The following is a 22,482-nucleotide window of genomic DNA, read 5'->3' as shown; positions in this document are numbered from 1 at the left end:
ACATGGCACCTGGATATCATGGTGATCAAGTAATACTATATTTTTTATTGCATTTTAACTTTATGATTCATATTTGATGTTTCTTTGATGGTAAAAATTATTAATATTATTTTATTTTCTTACCATATATTTTTATCCCTTTATATATATATTAAAATTATATTTACTAGGTTCATAGTCATGTTGCTTCAACAAATTTGATTCAGAATACAAGTATATTGAATATATTAGAACAAGTATTGCAAAAGATTATTAAATATATTTGTTTTTTATTTTTTATTTTAAAGTTTGCACTATTTTTATAGGAAATGACATGTATTTCTATGTCTTTTATAGGAAAAAATCTTCAGTGCAACGGTGGTACCAGGTCAGCTGGTACCACTTCAAGTCAGTACATGACACCTGTTAAAATTCAATGTCAGTTTATCTTCCCAATTTATTATATTCATTATTATTTTTTTTAATTTTTTTTTTTAAGTTTTAAAACCTTTTACAGGAGAAAAGCATGGCCCCTTATTGATGGGTTTATGGTTTATTCCTTCTCTATCACCATTGTGATTAAGGGTTTAAATGAAAACGTAATAATTAAAACAAAGATAAATAAAAGCATCCTCCATGTAAAGCTACATAACTCTCCAAAAACTACATTCCAAAAGCATTAGAACTCTCCAAAATCTTCATTCGGAAGCATTAGAGAGAGAAAGCTGGCCTTCAAAGAGAGCTCCAAAGCTCTTTCTTTTTTTTTCTTTTTTTGTTTTTTGTATGTGTGTTAAAATCATCATGGAAATCTTAGATCCAAATCAAATGGGCACTGACGAATGGAGATAAAGAGATATATTATTCTAATAGACTCACTTATGCAAGATCTCATGTGTTACAGTGCTCGAATGCATTGTCTATCCATCCAATATAAATCAAAAACAATTTGAAAATGAAGGAGTCCTGTGGATGGATCAATTTAAAAGAAAAAAAAATTATAGTTTTGAAGATCTAAAATTGCAGATAAAGAAAAGGACCGTTCATTTACGCCAAGGAAGGGAAGAAAAAGAATCTTTTGAAAAAGGAAAAATTGCCTGCAAAAGTTCTTATGTTTTCAAGAAAAAAAAATAAAATAATGAGTTAAAATGATGAGATGATGTGGCATTTTTAACAGGTGTCAAATATTGACTTGAAGTGGTACAAGCTGATCTGGTACCACCGTTGCACTGAAGATTTTCTCCTTTTATAGGCGCGTGCAATCCCCACGAATATCAAGGATTTGGATTCAATGGCAATCATATCATTGATAATAACAAGAATATATAGAAGTTTGACACAAAGGTATAGAAACATTGAGAAGTTTTATATAATTTGTTTTTACTATTTAATGTACTTTTAGGAACATCTTTTATGTTTCTTTAGAGATAAAAAGATAAAAAGGCATTCTTTTATATTTGGTGATAGATGTGTTGTGTTGAAATTATAAATTAATGTTTCATTATATATAATATACTACACCACTCGTAACAAACCATAAAAGTTTGTGTGGTGCATTTCGTTGTACATATACAGAGCCTTAAAAGGATTGTACTGTTGGAATGACCTTCATTATGGAGTTTCAAATATACACATTGAGTTTATCAAATTAATAAAAGACCAACTTTGCATAGCAAAGGTCTCCAGACTTGGAATTAGCATAAAAATCCATGAGCCTGCTCAATGAAATAATATCTTTTGTAATTGATGAAGAGATCATTAAAGAGTGTAGTTGTTTCAGCTGAACTTAACCGTCAATTTGCAATTTTCCAAGAGATGGAGGAAGGTATGGCAGTGTTTCTTCATGAGTTGTTTTGGGTGACTAAACCCAAAAAACACCACATTGGGTGGACTTTTGAAAAGTCATTCTTTAACGGAGGGTTTAGAGACTAAAAAATGACTACTCCATAATCGCCTAACAAATGGCAAAATTAAATTACATATCAATATAAGAAAAACTAAGACAAATTGATCACGAGTGAAGCATTATTTATTCATTGCATTTGATGAGAAAAACAATATCATTCATTGCACCAAAAAAAAAAAAAAAAATTGACAAATTTATGTTTCTACAGCATTCTCTTATAATGCTATTCCACTTGTTCTTTTACATCTTCCTTTCAATCTCTTTCATAGAAGAACAAATCACTACTCAAAAAAATCCTTTCAACGACAATTAATTTTGGTTGTAAAAAGCCATATATTGGTCATCAAAAGTTTTTAACCAAAAAAACATCGTTACTGCCTGATTGCTTAAACGTTGTAACTAATTGGTTTTAGTCACCAACAAATATTTGATCATTAAAACTAAAAAATTTTAACAATTAGATTTTTGTTGTTTTGATGACAAATTTTAATTTTTAAAGATCTCTAAAAAAGTAACATTTTGATCAAATTTGATAATATAAAACTTTTTAAGTGACCAATTTCACATTTTAAGTGACTATTATTAGTCACTAAAAACAACATTTTGAGACCAAATTGTTTGGTCATTGACGGTCACTTAAAGCAACCAACATGTTAATCACTTAATGACTTTGCATATTTAAAAATATTGTTAACCACAAAAAATTGATCAGTGATACTCTTATTTAGCAACCAAACATTACTAGCTAATAAAATTTTAACTTTTGCTAAGACTTTCAGCAACAAAATTTTGGTCAATAGAAGCCAATTTTTTAGTTTAATCATTTTAAAATTAATATTAATAAATCTTAAATTAATCAAGTAGTGATAACGTAAAAATAGGCAATATGTAAAGCAAGTTATTAAATTTTTATAATTCAAGATATTTAAATAATATTTACAAAAACATTATTACCTCATAAGAAAATAAAATATATCAACACGTGCAGCTAACAGTAATAATGCTGGTGGTGGGAGCAATGGTGTAAGTGGGAGGCGAATTGAACTTGTTGCATTAAACACAGTCTTGGTCTTTAAAAACTTGAAATCTAAAAAATGAAATAACTAATATCAAACAAAAACCTACTATAACAATTGGCTAAAATAACTTCAAGATAAAATTCTAAATGCAACTTAACCTTAATCTATATGGAATTTTAAAACCACCAAATGCCAAAAACGAGTAGTTTCTACCAACCATATACTACATGTGAACAAAAATCTTTCATGTAAGGTTGAAATAAAAAAAGCAATTTTGGTATGCCTTAAGAACAATGAAAACCAAGCTACCACAGGTCTATTTCTTTCTTACGATGTCTCAGTCATAACTCATAAGACTTTATGGTCCACTAGGCATATAAGTAGCAATATAGCAAAGAAGGTGAGTGTTCCACATCCTATTATCCATTAGTCAAAGAAACTCAAGATTAAGTGCTCCAATAATTTATTTTATTCTAAAGAAGTGATGGTAGAGACATGGCAAAAGGTAGAGAACAATAGTTTTTTGAAAAGAAAAATAAAAATTAAAAAATTGTCTCATGGTTTAACTATAAGACCTCCTAAAAAGATAATGACCAATTCCAATGCTATCGAGTTGGTAATAAAGCCATACGATGAAGAGGATCTTAAAAACTTCGCCACAAACATCCGACTGCTCAACAAATCAGGAATAACATATCATGAGAAGCATGTATCATGCCCCTGCAACTAAATTGGAAGTGAACTCAAAAATAAATTTCACCTTCACAGGAGGTTCAGTGCCAAATTGCTCCACATATCCAATTACTTGTCCCTCTATAATAACATTACCCTGTAAATTAAAGAACCAAGTGAACCCAAACTATGGTTATCCAGCCAAGGTGATTTTCAAAAATACGTCTCTCAATTTCCAAATCTAGTATTTTCTGTTCTTTTCTATTTATTTATTTTTTTCTATAAGAAATTGAGATTTCTTAGAATTATTGTTTACGTCATGTTCATCTAAATTAGGATCTTCGAAGAAATGGCCGGAACTACTCCTATCTTTTGAAAGCTTATTTCAGATTTCTCACAATTTTGTCTCCAGAACAAAAAGCTCCATCATTTTCTTAATTGACAATGAAAATACATGAAATTTTAAACCTAAGGACACATATCAGCAGACTGGCTTACAAGGTCATTTTGCTCCTAAAAATCCACAAACATCTAAATATTAAAACGACAACAAGCATTGATATGTAACTGGTACCTCTTTGCATTAGGTGGTTGCCTCTTTTCTTTCACTGTTCTGCCCCTTTGGAATTTGCCAACCTTACAAAGAAGTAAAATTAGAGGCCATATCATAACTACTGATCATAACAAAGAAAGCACAATACTGCCCCTCCCTTCTTAGGAATAACACATATTGTGTCTTCACATACTCTGGTAACTCAATCTATAGCAATGGAAACTTAAGTCAACAGATTCTGATGCACATGAAGAGTAAATAAATCACAAAGGAAATAAATATTGTGCTTCGAAAGTGCACATAATGTACGCAACTTATCCCAGATGTCAACTTCTAAAGTATAAAATATCTTACTAAAACTGGTACATTTTTCTTGTAAAAATTGGGTTTACCTCCATGTAAGTATCTGAAATTACAGTTTTCTTTAAAAGCCTCATAACCTGGGCTTGTGCTCTCTTAGCAGTAACTAATTATTATGAGAATACAAAATTTAAACCCCTAGCCAAAGAAATATATAACTGAAAGAAAAGATCAAAAGGGAACTGCTTATCCTGAATGCCATATGTCCCGTCTTTAGTTTCCAAAAATATTGCTCATAAATAACATGGTACTTAGCTGGGATAAAATCCTTAAATCAACAGAGACATATACTCTCAGATATGGATCCTGAAACTTATGGAATATAGGGAAACACTCACAAAGAAATAAAGACAAGATCTCAGGAAAGTCATAATATTTTGCCATATGTCCTTATAAACTTGCATTAACTGTTTTAGAATTAAGATGAAGTTAAACCTAGTTAGCTTAACACTAGATAGAAGTGACATATTACATAACATACAATTTTTTCCAGAAAATAGCCATTATCTATCCCTTTCTTTCTGGAATATAGGTCCCCATCATATTCTCCCGTGTCAATGGAAACCAAAAATACTAGAAAAAATTAAATTCAGAAAATGGAAGCCAACGTCTCAGGTGCATATATAAAACTACATAACTAGGAATGAAAATTTTGTTGAAACGACAAAAGGAGATCGAGATTAAAAAAAAAAAAAAAAAAAAAGTACTTATACATTTGTATGTACATACATATATGTTTCGTTTTTTAATATTCACAGTAAAATCAAAGATTATGTTTATGTAAACATTAACTGATCTTTATTTAAAAAGAAAAAAAAGGTGGGTGAGCAGATTTACTTTTTACTCTTGGTTTTCTACCGACGTGTCCTTTCATTGTCTCTTTGCTAATGTCTGTTTCAATCCCTTGAAGATCTTCCAAAACCACATAAAGTTCATCACAGATAGTAGCAATGGAACCACAAATACTAACAGTAACCCATATGCGTGCATCTGCTTAACCTATTGTGCGATAGAAGAACAGAAGTCATCTAGTGGTAACTTAGTAAGTAATGATTTCCACAAGAAAACAGGAAAAAATTCCTAGAAATCAAAATTTTCATTTGATAATCCTCGCAACAAATTTATTATGCTACTAGCATTTCATATTCATTGTCTTCCAATTATAATGTTAAACACACATACATAATTTGATTTTCTAATATATCCGTAAATAATGACCATTGTTGCTCTAAAACTTAGCTTGACTCTTTTACTGATACATTTGTACTTGAAGTATGAGGCTATACTATATTATTTAAGTTCCTTAAAAGTGGAGCACTTAATACATGTTAAAGTGTAAAGATAACTCTGTGGAAAATTATTAAGCATTCATATATACAGAGTTTCGTAAGAATTTACAAAGAGAATCACAGGCATATGTTATTACCTCATTGTAATGCAGGTAGACATGATAAAACAGGTACATGAACAAGAGTATTCTGGCAACCTGTACAAAGTTTTAAAAGTATGTTTAAGAATTATGCTCAAAAGTTAAGCCACAAGCTGATATCAACTAAAGGTATCCCATGATAGAATACAAAGCAAAAGAGTATGGGAGCCTCTGAAAGTTATGAACATATATAGACCCACCAGCCAAGAAAAGAATATTACAACCCCATTTATGACATAAGCTCTAGATCCCTTCATACCAGCTGTGTCAAGATACCTTCACAAGCACATTATTAATGTTATATGCAAAGGAAAATATGAAACGTCGCAGAATTTCAAAGTGATTTTAGAAATAGTATACACCATCTTAAGTTGAACCCAGGGGTGGTTGTCTCGGAAATAAGATATCCCAGGGGTGGTTGTCTAAGTAACGAAGGGAAAGAGAAAAACCTTGCTAATTGTGATTCGTAGCTTTCGATCCCACACACCATGTGAATAGGCAGTCGCAGTCCAAACTCAGCTTGCTTTCTCCGCATACTTCCAGAACCTCCACTCTCCCTCATCAGCTACCCCAAAACCCACCTTTCTCAAAATATAAAAACCCAAAAGTCAAAATCAAAACTTTATCACAATGAATATACAATTCAACCAACCAAAAGAAAAAAAAAAAAAAAAAAAAAAAGAAAAGAAGTCGAAAATTCTCAAAGTACCCTGTTGAGAGTCGAATCGACATCAAATTTTCTCAAATCAACCTTCTCCAAGTCCCAAAGATTGAAATCAACATTGGAATTGTACTCGTCATGGCCAAACTTGGGAGGTAAAGTGATAAATAACAATTCCTCCTCTGCCAAAAATTAGAACAAAAACAATCGGCTGGATTAAAGGGGATGGTGAAATAGAGAGAGGTAAAAGGGAAAGAGTGGAATAAAGAAACAGAAAGAGCAAGAAGGGCTGCCGATGGGAGAGCGCACACCGGCAAGGACAACGTCGACGATCTGAGAGGACACTCTGATATGGGGCACAACATCTATTGGGGTCAAGGACCGAATGGATTGGAGACTGGGTTGGAGGCCGCGTGTTCCAAAAGAGCAAACATCATTTGAAAAGGAAAATGAAGATGCAGCGGCAAAACTTCCCTCCCTGTCTAAATGAAAATTTCACTTTACCAAAAATCATATGAAAATTTTATATATGGAGTTTTATACTTCAAAAATAATATATATGTATATATATATATGTATATATATAGAAAGTGTTAATTTATTTTTTTGAATGTTATTTACAGTTAATTAATACTATATAGATAAATGTTTGATAATTTAAAAATATAAAATATATTTTACTAAATAATTTAAAAATATAATTAATATATTTAATTTAAAAATATAAAAATATATTTTACTAAAAAATAAAAATATAATTAAATAAATAATTACTTGTTCATAAAGAATTGGGAAAAAAGATGAATCAATAATTAAAAATTAAAAAATAATGATTTGACCAGAATATTTATAAAAAGTCATATAAATAGTTTAATCATGCATATATTCTAAACCAGGGTTAGATTTTTGTGGGGGTGAATGGAGGGGAGTGCACCCTTAAAAATGCTTGATTAGTTGTCTGGGTGTGCATAAGTTGACCTACATATACTTTAATAGTTAAAATCAAAAAAATAATTAAAAATAAAATTCAAGAACCAATATTTTATAGTTATAATTTTTTATTATTTTTGGAAAACGTATGTGTAATGTTTTTTAAATGTTTATATCGTTCTTAATAAGCAAATGTTATATTTTTTAGAAAAAATCATAATAACTATATAGTTTTCAATCTAATTATATTCTTTAATGATTTATTATAAACTATTTTCTCATTGCTAATAAATATTTTAAATTATTATAATTGTTAAATAGATAATTTTGCTTGTTTATAAGTACCAATAGTCAATATTTTTAATTTTAATGTTTATAAAAAAAATTATATATAAATATTTTTGAAATATTAACGTTATTGACCCTAAGTAATATCTAATTTGCATTTTGTCCTCTTTTGGCAAGCTTATATAATAAAATGACCATCAATATTCGTCTATAAGCTTTGCACATGAATTTTTTGTCAAGAATTTCACATAACATTGTAAACATTTATAAGTTTAGTGAGCTAAATGCTAAAAAATAAAAATAAAAACATTAAGACACCAAAATATAATAATTTGTAAAGATCGGGAAGTATTTGTCTACCCTTTTAATTTTATCAAATTTTTATATAATAGACTTTATTTAAAAAATTAATTATCTATATTTTAAAAGTGTATATCTATTTACCCACATGGATGGATCCATATGTGTACTTTTTTTTTTTTGGGTGTGTGTGAAGGAATGCATAGAAAATTGAAACTTAAAAAAATTAATAAATTAAGGCCCCAAAATATATTAATCTATAAAGTTCGAGCTATTCATACTAATTACCCTTTTAATTTAATCAAATTTATATATAATATTATTATTGATTTATATTTTAAAGTATACATCCATCTATATGGATGGATCCGTACAAGGCCCATGCCTCTTTCAATTTTTCTTTTCTTTTTTTATTAGAAATTTCAAAGAAAATTGTAAACATTTATACTAAAATATAATAACTTATAAAGTTTAAAGGGTATTTGTCCTAAATACTCTAGTTTTAATCTTATCAATATATAATAGTTTTTACGAAAATTATTAAATATAATAATATATATTTAATCTATTTAGTTTTGTTATAAAGAGGGCTGAATGCACACCGTAAAGTAAAAATTTAAAACTAAACATAATTTTGAGAGGGTCAGTCTCTTGCGTCAAAGTGGACACTTTGTAAGATAACATGCCTACATACTTTGCCACAAAATTGCTGCTCCCAAAATAATGTTAGATACTAGATTTTTCATCTTATAAAATAAATTTGATATTTTCTATAGCGAAATGATTATTTATAGTTTTAAAAACTAAACTGATTAAATGTGATTATTAAATTTATCCTTATCTACCATTAGTGACATATTGACATAGCAAGTTAATAGGTTACTAATAAGATTTCACTTTTCCATAATATAAAAAAAAAAAAATGTAATCAATTAATATTTGCCAAGTCAGCATAGGTCCCACTAATCACTAGTGGTGGCAAATAGTATATCTTTATTTGTATGGATACATCGTGATGATATCTTTTTTTTTTTTTTTCTTTTATAAACCAAAAAAGGGGATATTTTAATATTAATTGTAATTGAATTTAAAATTTAAAGATTATCATCAATGTTCATTGTTGTTTAAACCATTCCAAAAGAGCATTTAAGCAAATGATTAAATACTAAGTCTACATAGTTAATTGGTAACTCATAGCATCTAAATATCAGTATGGCTTTTATTATAAAGTGGAGGAAAGTTCCTATTTTATTAAAGTTACATACAATATTTTCTATATCTATAGCTATATTTAAAGTATAAATAAATTTATGTATGTATATATGTACGATAATACATTTCCACACATACACACACACACACATATATATGAATTCAAATACACAAGTACCAATTACAAATATGTATATATATATATATATATAGAGAGAGAGAGAGAGAGAGAGACAAGTAGTTAGTTTTTATATATTATATTCTAAAGAATACAAAAAAAATCTCAAATGACTAATGTTGTTATCACTAAAAGGTATTATCCTTTATTTTTATTTTTTTTTAATTATTTATGCTATCACTTGGTTGCTTATGTTTAGTAGTCAAAGATATACTATATCATCATTTTTTTTTAATTCAAAAAAAATTTAACTATCAACCATTTGATCACTCATGCAACATTTTAACGATAAAAACTTTTAGATGGCTTAAGATGTTATATTTATATTCTACCAAAAAAAACAAAAAGGCCTTATATTCATAATTTTGTTACATTATTTTAATTATTACAACTATATATAACAATTATGTGCTCATCAAAAGTTGCATCTAGTAAGCAACTTGCTTTTGCTCTTTTTAAAAAACCAAACTACATCTACTCACTCATTATTAGTATTAGTGACAAATTCATTGATCACTAACACAAATTTTAGGTGACCAAAGAAAGATCACTAATTTCATGCATTTATATTTATATTTATTTTTAATTATTTAGACTATTAGTAACCAAATATTGATCGATAATAATTAATTTTAGTGACCAATATATTTTTGGTCACTGAAAAATCTTCTTCCCACTAAAAAAGATGCGAGAAAGATTTTCCGCTCTCACATTGAGTAATTAAAATTTAATTGATCACTAAAAATAAAGATTTAGTGATCAATCCCTGGTTGCTGAAAATGGTACCTTATTATTTTTCCAAAATGAGATATCAAATTTTTAATGACTAGCATATGGTCACTAATGTTCACCTTTAACGACCAAAAAATTTTGGTCATCCAACTTTGAATTCCTTTCTTTTCAAACCACTGAACCAGAGCAACCTCAAATGGACAAAAATCCAAACCCCACCAAATCACATTGCTCTACATCTATCTCCCAAACAAGAAATCTAAAGAGAATCATCAAAAACCCATATAATAGAAAGTCTCTCTTCCTTTTTCTTCTCCACCCACCCATCAAAGCCTTCTCATCCAAAACCCTTCCAGATACCCAAACCTCCAATACTTCCATCTCCATTGGCAATTTCTGCAATAAACCAAGTCAATAGTTATAGTGAAATCTTGAGATTAGATGTGATGATGGGTATCAATTAGGCCATTAATTTTCTCTCGTGCAGATAGAAAAAATTAAAAAAAATTAAAAAAAATTAAAAAAAATAAAAACATAAAAAAAGGGCAACAAACCAAATTAAAATCATGATTGAATATCATAATGGATAAAAGTTAAATAAATACTAATTACATAACTATACTCACTACAGGTGGCCGAGAATGTTGATGAAGAGAGTAATAATCACTTGAAATGAAAGGTAGTGGTGAAGTATCCAAGTTAAAATAAATAGAGAACGCACTATTTTTTATTTTTTTTTTCAGATAATATGTAGGATGATAGCCATAGAAAGAAAAATAGAGAAGAAGCTTTGAGCTGTGTCGCACAGTAGAAAGAAAAAATAATAATAATTAAAGAAAAAATAGAAAAGTTATGGATTGTAGGAGAGAAGTACGGGCAAAGGAACTGCACGTGAAATAAAAAAAGAATAATGACGTATGGTTTTTTTTAAAATTTTAATGAGGTGGACCGGTTGTTGTTTTGCATTCATATGGAAAGTTTGCTGCATTAGAATATTTAATGAAGAGTGAAAATTACGGACATGAAAGCATGAAAATGAAAGTGTATGTATGAGAATATATTAGTTGGTATTTTAAATGAAATATCTATTTTTTATTGATGGGACAGAATTGAAAATATAATTTTGGAATAGAAGATCCATATCCATCTAACACCTCCTCTGTTTTTCAATTTTCTTTTAAGAACATAAAATTTCAACCATTAAGCTCAAATGCACGAGTATCATTGACAAATTTTGAATCCATGATAAGAATTAGACAATATGCCTTGAGGACACAACGTTTATTGCTCTGCACACTTTTGCATACCAACGAACAGAAAAGCAATTATATATACTTACCAAAAAAAAAAAAAAAACTAATAATAATTATATACAATAATGAATATACTTGTAATGTAATCGTACATGTTATAATTAAATACGGGTGGCATGTAGTGAATGGAGAAGGCAAGATTAGAATCTTGATGCCTTATGTTTCCATAATAGAAAAGATAGTCTCTGGCTGGTGAGTTTTGATGAATTAATGTATTGGACTGTGTGTCCCCAAACAGAAAGTGAGCCAGCAAAGCTTTTTAATTTTCAAATCCCCATGAGATCTGAGTCGACCATTTTTTTTTTTTTTTTGTTTTTTTTGCTATGCCTTTTGTTATTTACAATGTCAATTTGGTATAAATTTATTTCATGAGCTTCACGGCTAGTATAGTTACCGCAATTTATATGGATGGCTTACAGCCACGCTAGTAAACTCCTTTGCCACAGTATTTAATTTAAAAAAAAAAAAAAGTTAAGGAGAATAAAATAGTTAAAAAAGAATACTTAAAAAATAATGTATATTTACTTGTTGAAAATATATTTATTATATCTCCAATATTTTCATAAAAATTAAGGAGAAAAAAAATATTACTATATAACTTGATCTGTTTTGGGCTTTACCATTCAGAAAATGTTAAAAAATTGTTTGCTCTGATCTTCTTACAACGTGATTAATGAATGTAAAATTGAAAACTAGAATGAAAGGAAAATCGTGAAATTTTGTATTATATCGATAAACATTTCAGCCCCAATTTTGATTGCTCTAGAAGAATAGTTAAATTGCAATATGTACTGTCAAAACTATTTGAATTTGGTATATGAAAGCAATATTATATATTTGTATATAAGTCTCATTCTTCTGTACAAGTAATGGGACACATATCTAATTCCCAGGCTTTCCAATTACTAAAAGAAAATTGGATGCCTATCATGTACTTCCTAATTCTTCTCTCTTTGGCTAGTGGTTAAGGATATTGAGAAGGGAGACTCTGGTTTTCAACATACGCCTAAAAAGGCTCTCAGTACATTCTTCAAGATCTTCAACGCACAATTCCAATTTTGTAAGCTGGTTTTGTGCACTTCCAGCATGCAAGTTGTCAGATTTCTTCAACTTGTTGAGGAAGTACTCCAAGGCAGCATCCACCATTGCAAATTCATTTAGTTGGGATTTTTCCTCTACTCTTTTTGGCTGCATCATGTTGGAAATCAATGACCAACCACCTGATTTTGGTGCGGAAATGGAAGACAGCAATGATTCGAATACACAAATAGTGACTGCTTCAACTTCCCTCAACATCTTAACAATTTCAAGTGTCTCTGCTTGGTCCTTGTAGCCTTTGCATGAAATGCATTTCAGGTTTGCAATAGCCTTGTGACTTGTCTTCTTCATCACTTTCCTTGAGTTTAAAAATTTCTTAACCTCGCTCGAAAGATCAGTTGCACCGCCCCGTTTTCTACGAAGAACAGATTGTAGTTGTTGTGTGGATTCCTTTGTTTGTAATAAGGCATCTTTAGCAATGTTGCACACACCCAAGAGTCTGAGAGATCCATCCAAGATTTGATCAACACATTTCTGATCTTGAGATATGGCTTCTTGGTTGAGTGGAAGCAAAAGCAGCCTATCAATGCAATCATGGAGATCTTGAAGTCCCCTTAATCTGCGGCCAAGCAATGTTGATGTAGATGAAGAGACGGCTTCAGAAGTCAATCTGCACAATTGCTCATCGAATTCTGGAATGAGAGGGTGTGGCCTCAAGGGCAAGCTATTAGAGCGAGTGTGGTGACCTGCCATTTTTGTTTTCCTAGCAAAGGAAGGAGAAAAGCTTGTTGAATGTTGAATTGAGAGTCAGCCTTATAATTTCCCTTGGCAAACTCTCTCTCTCTCTCTCTCTCTCTCTATATATATATATATATATATATTAAAGGTTAAAGGAGACAAAAGGAATCCATCCTCATCAAACCCCAATGAAAGTAACATGTTTTTGATTTGGAAATTAACAAACACTGTTGGTGATGATGTTTATGCTATGTCTGCCCACCAACGGATCATGCTTATCTGATTCATATTGAAAGTCACATTAATGATATGTTACACAATGATATAATACAATTTTTATGATGCACGAGGGGCGTTGACAACTCAGTTTTTGAGACAAGAAAGGCAATAACCACACATATCCAGATCAACTTGCCTCCACATGGTACCTCTAGACTCAGTTTGGAAGAGTAGTGTAAATTTATATGTATAATTTCGATCTGCATCGAAACATTTGCTGGGAATTAGCACGCAATGTTTACGCAATGTCTCTCCACTGCCCAACATCTAACTAATAATTGAATTTTTAAAATGTTATTGTATATATTGAAATGGAGAATTGAGTGATGCACGATCATGATTCGTAGTTGTTTAATCACAAAATTACAATCTTTTAGTAGTGCAAGACCTAATTATTACCATGATTGGTGTGGATGGTACAGGCAAAATCTGCCTACACCACCCTCTCATGATTTTATAATTGAATTTGGAAAATATTTTTCATTAGTTTTGTCTTCATAGATATTATATACACATTTAATTGCATCATGTCTTTGTGCATGCATGTGTATTTCTTTAATTTTTTACAGACAGCAATTAATTTTATCTCATACAAATCGAGATGGTTAATCTTCTGAGGTTTGCAACTAATTTCAACTTCATTCTCAATTCCTGAGCTTGACTCTGTCTTCTACCAAACCAATCGAACCAAAATGGTAAAAAAAAAAAAAAAAAAAAAAAAAGCAGGTACTAAACAATTATTCAAAAGCTAGAAGATAATGTAAAGAAAGTGAAATAATGTGCTTGCATAAATGTGTTTATTGAATTAAATTTATTAGATATTTGTAAAAACTATCAATACATGTTTATATCTCTTTGATATACAAGTATAAAAAGCTAAATCTATAGAATTTATGATGCTCTATGATACTGCATCATTTCCTTATTCTAGCTTAGTGGTTGAGGATGTTGAGGGGGGAAACTCTGGTTTTGATCATACGCCTAAACAGACTCTCAATACCTTCTTCAAGATCTTGGATGCACATTTCCAATTCTTCAATCTGGTTTTTTACATTCTCCACAACCAAGTTATTAGATTTCTTCCTCGATAGGCAGATGAACCACTTCAATGCAGCATTCGCCATTGCAAATTCATTTAGTTGGTATTCTTCTTCATTTTAGTTGGCACGGATTGTGTTGGAAATTAATGACCATCCATTAGGCTTCGAATGTGATTTTGGACCTGAAATGAAGGACCACAATGATTCAGATACTGCTAGAGTGGTTGTTTGAACCTCTCTTAAAATTGCAACACTCTTGTTGTCTTTGTTGAAGGGACTGAAGGTGCATCTTTCAATACAGTTCAGCTCCCCAATGGCCTTCACCACCTTCCTCCACGTTAAAAACTTTCTAATCTCACTTGACAACTCAGTTTTTCCACCAAGTTTTTTGCGGATAGTTGATTGATCTTGACAACTTAATTTCACCACCAAGTTTTTTGCGGATGGTTGATTGAAGTTCTTGTGTGGATTTTTGGCAGTGCTGCAAAACTCCAAAGTAGAAGAGAAGCATCCAAGATTTGATCAACACATTTCTCATGCTCGTTGGTTGAGTGGTAGCATAAGCAACCTATCAACACGATCATGCAGACCTTGACGTCCGCTTAATCAGTGGTTTATGCCAATGATGAGGCAGCATCAGAAGCCCTCAATCTGCACAATTTCTCATAAAAATTCGGGAATGACAGGGTGTGGCCTGGATGGCAAGCTGTTAGAGCGAACATGGTACGATGCCATTTTTGCTTCCTACCACCGGAAGGAGAATAGTATTCCCAATTGGATTTCTTTCAATTGAATCTAGGATTTGCCCATACTTAGTATTAGCATCTACTTTATATATATATAGCAGGTAAGAGGAACAAAAAGGAATCTCATCCTGCTCAATTTTCAATGAAAGTAACATGTCTCTAATTTAGATACTATGAAACTATAGTATTATGTTGTCTATGCTGTGTCTCCCAACTATTATTCATGCATCTCATTATTTACTTTTAGTAATATGCATCAAATACTAAAATTTATGAAGCACAAGTTGTCAGGACTTATTCAAAATTCTTCATTGGAACCTTAGATAAACCCTGATCCCAGAGAAACCCTACCGAACCTTCCTATGGAAAGTTCAGCAGAATCTTCCCTAAGGGTTGAACTTATCTTAAAATTTCCTGCATAGAAAACACACTTCTATAAGCACCATCTTATTCCTCCCACCTTACTACAATTTGATTCCACAATTTCCAGCACTTTAAATAACAACAGGGAATAAGTGAAGTAAAGTATACAGAGCATCAAAGATTTACAAAAAAATTAAACTTATATTAAGGGAATTTGGCATAAAAACAAAAATAAACTCATTATAAAATTTACTAATTAAATCAATGAAATAATCAAAGAAATATTTAGATCAATTTAAACATTTATTTGAAATAAGTGGTAAAATGTAATAAAATTTGTTTTAAAATACCAAATCGATTTAAATAGTAAAATCAAGGTAAAAATGCATTTTTGAATCATCAATTGAAATAAATTATAAAAACACCATTTAACACATTTTAAATACGATTTTAAAATATTTTGTTTTGAAAATCATATCGAGAATTTTCTGACGCACCATACTATATATCAGTGATGCCCGACGGAGCCCAGTGTCCCAAAACACCGCCTAACGGGGAGGTTAAAAGAGAACTTGCATCCGGTTACCATGGTGTCCACTGGGTCGATGCTATCAATAATCATCCTGACCATGGAGGGGGTGGCTGATGCTCACTATGCATTATACCCGGTCAGTCCTTAGGTCCAATGGCCTAATCATGTGCACTAATCATGCAGTACTAGTGTTTTGTACTGTAAATATAGTACAGAACATCAATACTATATAAATGCGTCTAAAAATCCTAAATCATTATATTTTTAAATATTGAAATCTCTTAAATTCCACTTTTTAAATCCGTTGGTTCACATCACCTTTAAACCCATAACATTTTCACATTTCTCTTTTAATCATCCTTAAAAATTCATCACTTAAAACCAGTGATTGACACTCCATCAATAATCAAATACTTAAATAAAATATTTTTAAAGCATAATAATTCCAAATAATATATTTCCTCAATTTCTCAAAGAAATCAATTTAAATAAAATTACATTAAAATCGTAATAAAACTCGCAATGCATAATTCCACAGAAAAATTTTTTATCAAATATAATTAATCCACAACTTACTTCTGCAATAATTTAATAAAATTAAATTCATAATTTCTCAAAAATCAAAACATTTCTTAATGCACAACTATTTTTAATTCATTCAATTTCGGCATCAAAATTTCAAATAGAAATTTACTAAACATTTAACACATGAAATATAATTTCCAAATATATAATCAACACAAAATATATATAATTTACCAACTCAAAATAACTTTGAAGGTGGGTCACTCACATCGAGCACACAATTCAATCAAGATCCTTCACATGATCAGTCACACGACCCACACGTACTCCTAAAATATCAATATTATACAAGATCAAGTAAACTAATATTTTATTCAGGTAAATAATACAGATACCTGGGGAATTAACACAAATGGTATACAAAATTCATAAACAATATACCGAATCAAAGCTTACGACGTAAAGATTACAGATCAGGTCTTACCTTCAAGAGATCGGACCTGTGGTGGCCGAGATCTTGCGGAAAAGTTCTCAGACTTAATGTCATCGGATCTCATAAATCGTCAAGAATTGGGGGAAAAGGACCTTGGATTTGGATTCATGGAGGTTAAATTAGTGGGGAAGGGTAGGTGGTGTGATCAGGAACTCGCTGGAATCAAAGGATGGGTGAACCAATGGGACCGATGGTGAGGCAAACGGAGATCTGGTTTGGGATAAATCGATCGGAGAAGGAAATGGGCCACTTGCCAAAAAACACCCAGATCTGGGTGCTTCGCCTACGATCTGGCCGTGATTTTGAGTAGTCTACTGGTTTTCAGGTTGGCTTCATGGTGGGGCGGCGCAATGACGCTTAACGGTGGCGGGAGGGTGGCCAACCGGTGGTGGTCGGTCCTTCCCCCTATTTCTCTCTCCTCCCTTTCCTCCCCTTTCTCTCATCTAGTGAAAATAGCCCCCGTGGGTGCCATTGTGCACTCACGAGTTGGCCAGCCACTGACATGTGGCATACACGGTTCACATATTTAAAAATAATGTTAAAATAATATGATATTTGGAAAACTTTGCAGGTCCATAACTTTTCAACAAAATATCCAAATTAGGTGTGCCGTTAGTCTATAAACTCGTATTGATGAGTAATTCATAAACATGCATGAGTCAATGCTCAATTTCACAATAATAAAAATTCAACTATAGCACTCTCGGACAGTTCGAAACCTCAATTTGTTTTGCTCATAACTTTTAAATCGTAGCTTCGTTTTCGACGTGCTACTAGTCTACAAACTTGGGTCGATGCGTACTTCGCAATGGTGCCTTGGTCAACCTAGAATTCTTGCCGAGTCAAAAAGTCAAATTTTGATCCTTCTTGGTCAATAATGGTCAACCTCGATCAACTTCGGTGGACTTGAGAAATTTTCAGCGTACTTCGGGATGGGGTGTTACATGAGTGGCAGTGACACTGTCTAGTTCCAAACAAGAAATATGGAATGCCATTCTATACTGTTGATAACAAGCTTCCCTTGAAATGGAAGATCCGTTAAATTACTACTGATTCTAAAAGTGTAAGCTAATAGAAGGTAGATTTTCATTTTATTTATATTTTTCTCTAACAATTCGTTCTTTCTTTATAAAATTGATATGGAAAATTTTTGTTTCCTTAATGAAGCAGCATATATTTTATTGGTGAAGCTCCTTATGTGATCAAAGGTGAGTCCACTAGTTTGGTTATAATTATGACCAGCGTTTGTTTATAATTTCATGGAGACAATTGGAATCTTGACAGATTTGATATTTATTGTCATTCTTATTGATTTCTGTTTCCGTTCCAAGTGACAAAAACACACGTTTAGAGGAACAAATAATCAAATTACTCGTTAATCTTCCTAATGGTTATAATCCTATCCAAATTAATACTCACGTTTTATTTTTTCTTTAATTTTTTTTTACTTTTTTTTATAAATTTTTTTTACCCTTTATCTTTCAGCGCACAAATAAATTTGATATTCTTGATATCCAAGGAGATTATGAGACTAGCTCAAGGTAGGTGGAAGGGATAAGATATTGACCATATCCAGCATCTAAACAAAATTCAAAAGGACGAAAACACAACAATAACAACGACAAAAGAACATCTTAGAGCACAAATAAAAAAAAAAAAAATCTTTGATGAACTTGATAGGGTTCATCAAGTTTGTGAATTTATTTTTTTTCCTGCTCCTTTTTTTTTTTTGGGATGAGGCAGATCAATTAATCTATAATATTCAATAGGCTTTCCAACGATTTTTTTAGCATTTCTATACCACAAGAAGCTTTTATTTTTCGTTTGTGTTATTTTTATTTATTATTTATTGTAATTTTTTTTTTCGGTTTTTAGCATCTATCCTTCCAATTATAAAGTTTTTACATTTTTGATCTTTGATTGTTTTCTTTTTTGGCACTTTGGCTTTTAAATCTCAAATTTTTTTGCACTTTCTGAATGTTGAAATAAAAAATAGAACTTGAATCTTCTTTTATAACCCACTTTTTAAATATATTAGCATTTATCCCCGTGCGATGCATGTTATATCTAATTATCATAGATAATTTTAAAAATAATTTATAATAATTAATTATATTTAAAAGCTTATTTTAAAATTTTATTGTTATTAAGCACATTTGATTTTTTTTTCAATCTATACTATAAAAAGTTTATTAAAAATTATAAATTTGACATCTACATAAAATACTATATAATCATAAAATTCAAATTAAAAAAATATTTACTGATATAATGTTTTTCATATATGGAATTTTCCTATCTAATTTTTTCTATTTATGTAATTTAAATTCAAATTCATTTATATAATTTAATTCAAATTCAAATGTATTTAAATAATATTTTTCATCTATAAAATTTAAATTTAAATTCAAACGTATTTTGATTCCTTGCAAATAATTTATTTCCATATATTAAATACTCATAATATAGTTTAATTAATAAATTAATTATTATTATTATCATTTAAGATTATTATATATTAATATTATCAAAATTTTAAGTGTTTGTTTCCATTGTTAATATATATATATATATATTTATATATATAAATACATCTTAAGCATTTTTTAGAAAATATAAAAAAAAATGCATTATTCACCATAATTTTATTGGTAAGAAAATCAATCTCATTATTAATTACTACATTTTAATACTATTTTTTTATAATGAAATTCTATTTATTACGTATCTATATATGAACATATATTAGTTTATGTAATTATTATGTAAAATATTTTAATAATAAGAAAATCTTTTTTTACGTACATGTTTTTAAATTTATTTTTTAAAATTTAAAAAAGAAACCAAATAAAGATATCAATTTTATTATTAATTTATTTATGATTATATATATTTTAAGGATACTAAATAAAAAAATCAATTTTATAATTGAAATCTATATATTAGAATATTGAAATTCCATTTATTACACACACACACACACACACACATATATATATATATATATATGAATATATATTAGTATATGGCATTTCTATTTGAAATATATTTAATAAAAAGAACATCTTTTATTATATAATAAAATAAAAAAATCAACATTTTCTAAAATTTAAATAGTTTTAGAGTTAATTAAATATGTCAATATTTTTTTTATTAGTAGTTAATTTCTTTATTTTATTTTTTAAATTTTTAAATAGGCATTATTAAAATATATACTAGGTCATAATTCCATTATAATATATAAGTATATACTTTGCCCATAATTCGGTTATAATATATATTAAGACATATATATATATATATATATATTAGGCCATATACATATAATTTCGTTATGATATATGTTATAGTATATATGCATACTAATTAGGCCATAATTAGGCTATAAATATATATTTGATAAATAAGACAAAGTCAAATATTTTATTTATTTTCAATTTATTTCAAAATTATTACCATATGTAATTTTAACAATTGTTTGATGGTTATGGATATTTATATCAAAATTAATTTTATATATATTTGGTTATATTCATAAAAGATAAGATAATAAATAATAAATAATAAATAATAAATAATAAATAAAATAAAGTAAAAATAAAAATAGTGCTTTTTGAAGGAATTTGGAAAAAAGATATACTAATACGGAGCATATACGCTTCTTCTTTTATATATTATATAGATTTATTTATTGATTTGTAATATATGCTTTTTTTTAATTTCTTTTTTCTTTTTACTTTTTGTGGGAACCAAAAAGGGGTGGAATTTCGGGATAAGCACTTCTTTTATTTTTAATTTTATTATTTTCTTTCATTTATTTTTTATGTTTTTACCATTTATTTTTTTTAAAAAAAATTTGCAGCACCTATCCTTTCAATTATAAAGTTATTATAAAGTTTTGTTATGAATTTTAATCGAACAGACCATAAAGCTTCATATTTACTCTCTTGTAACATATGTAACTACTATTAAATATTGATTGAGTCATAGATCAAGACCATTATTTTTTATGACTATAGAAAATAAAGGCTTTGAGTTAAAACAAATACAAGCAATTGTAGAGAAAATCGAACGGTGCAGGGGACAAGAAAATCTCTGGCAATCTTTTCATAAGAATGATTGTTAGCATAATTTTGATTTAAAATCAATTGCTAACTAAGAATTGTCCAAGCTATGTCTTCCCACAATGTGCTTCCCATATTAGATCGTAAAATTCCTGGGTTATCAGATTAAAATATTATACTATGCATTTATATATAGTTCCCAATGGTCTAGTGGCAATTGCTTATGTTTATTGACCTTCCATATGCAAATATATACAATATTATATATATATATATATTTTTTTTTTTTCCTTTTCTTGCTTTCATCAATTAATAATATTGGCGTATCAGTATCATGATGTGGAACTAGACATAAGGAATCTCATCCACTTCATATTGAATAAATAATTAGTAATGCATGGACTTAGATCTAAACTTATGGAGATATGCAGGAAATGCTTCTCCTCAACCAGCTAAACAACTCATGAACCATACTAATTGATGATTAATGAAGCAGGCAAGATCTGCACTTTAACTGAATGAAGTCTTTGTGTTTTGGCTTAGTAAATTAGAATTAGCTACTCCTTTTAACTTTTACAGAAGAATCAATTTTCATCTCATCCAAGTACATTTGAATGATTCACTTTTAATTCCCAACTCGTGTGCTGTGTTCAATCAAACTAGTTGAACCAAAAAGAAAAAATGTATTAGACTATTATCTAAATGAAAACAATTATATGTTAATGCACAGGGTGTAACAACTAACGTTATTTCTAAACTCAAAAAAGGGCAAGGTGAAGAAAGAAAGTGAAATATAATTTGACATTTGAGCTGTAAATTTGAATGCTCTTGATGAGAAGTAAACTATATGATCGCACAAATGTTTGTTCTAAAAGCAAATTTATTTGGTATTTGTAATAGATATCAATACATGTTTATATCTTGTTCATAATATACAAGTATGAATAGCTCGATCTACAAAATTTTGGATGCTCATGATACTGAATCATTTTTTTCTAGCTAGTGGTTGAAGATGTTCAGAAGGGAGACTTTGGTTTTGATCATATGCCTAAATGGACTCTCCAGACCTTCTTCAAGATCTTGAGTGCACAATTCCAATGCTTCAAGCTGGTTTTGTGCATTCTCAACAACCAAG

General features: G+C 29.5%; 2 protein-coding genes across 13 annotated transcripts; both read right to left on the bottom strand.

Annotated features, from left to right (window-relative positions):
- Positions 1-1,564: 1,564 nt before the first annotated feature.
- LOC125418371 (uncharacterized) lies at positions 1,565-7,096 on the bottom strand. Of its 12 annotated transcripts, none has more exons than XR_009634291.1 (8): positions 6,625-7,094; positions 6,365-6,496; positions 6,116-6,191; positions 5,913-5,972; positions 5,324-5,485; positions 4,148-4,209; positions 3,662-3,730; positions 2,772-2,969 (listed from the first exon to the last, which is right to left on the bottom strand). XR_009634291.1 is itself a non-coding variant. In XM_060811675.1 (6 exons), the coding sequence occupies exons 2-6, from the start codon at positions 6,475-6,477 to the stop codon at positions 2,936-2,938; spliced, it is 432 nt and encodes a 143-aa protein (XP_060667658.1). In that variant the 5' UTR covers positions 6,478-6,496; positions 6,625-7,096; the 3' UTR covers positions 2,772-2,935. The 12 variants fall into 12 exon arrangements, 2 of the variants coding, with proteins under 2 accessions (XP_060667658.1, XP_060667659.1); XR_009634292.1 differs by lacking the exon at positions 5,324-5,485 and having other exon boundaries at positions 6,625-6,758; positions 6,888-7,093; XR_009634289.1 differs by lacking the exons at positions 2,772-2,969; positions 5,324-5,485 and adding an exon at positions 1,565-1,930 and having other exon boundaries at positions 6,278-6,496; positions 6,625-7,096.
- Positions 7,097-12,486: 5,390 nt separating this feature from the next.
- LOC125424194 (uncharacterized) lies at positions 12,487-13,320 on the bottom strand. The gene has a single exon (XM_048481007.1). The coding sequence runs from the start codon at positions 13,318-13,320 to the stop codon at positions 12,487-12,489; it is 834 nt and encodes a 277-aa protein (XP_048336964.1).
- Between the last annotated feature and the right edge of the window lie 9,162 nt (positions 13,321-22,482).

Source organism: Ziziphus jujuba, chromosome 9 (assembly GCF_031755915.1).
Source record: "Ziziphus jujuba cultivar Dongzao chromosome 9, ASM3175591v1".
NCBI classification, from domain to species: domain Eukaryota; kingdom Viridiplantae; phylum Streptophyta; class Magnoliopsida; order Rosales; family Rhamnaceae; genus Ziziphus; species Ziziphus jujuba.
The sequence above is the reverse complement of the archived record's forward strand: the minus strand, read 5'-3'. Positions and strand labels throughout refer to the sequence as shown.

Bases quoted from the DNA above. Each gene is read 5' to 3' on its own strand.
- LOC125418371 (XM_060811675.1), bottom strand. From the start codon at position 6,477: ATGAGGGAGAGTGGAGGTTCTGGAAGTATGCGGAGAAAGCAAGCTGAG. The intron at 6,192-6,277 runs GTGTATACTATT...GTGCTTGTGAAG, and splicing joins CCTGGGTTCAACTTAAGATG to GTATCTTGACACAGCTGGTA. The intron at 2,970-4,147 runs GTACCAGTTACA...TTCATTTTTTAG, and splicing joins CAACCACCTAATGCAAAGAG to ATTTCAAGTTTTTAAAGACC.
- LOC125424194 (XM_048481007.1), bottom strand. From the start codon at position 13,320: ATGGCAGGTCACCACACTCGCTCTAATAGCTTGCCCTTGAGGCCACAC.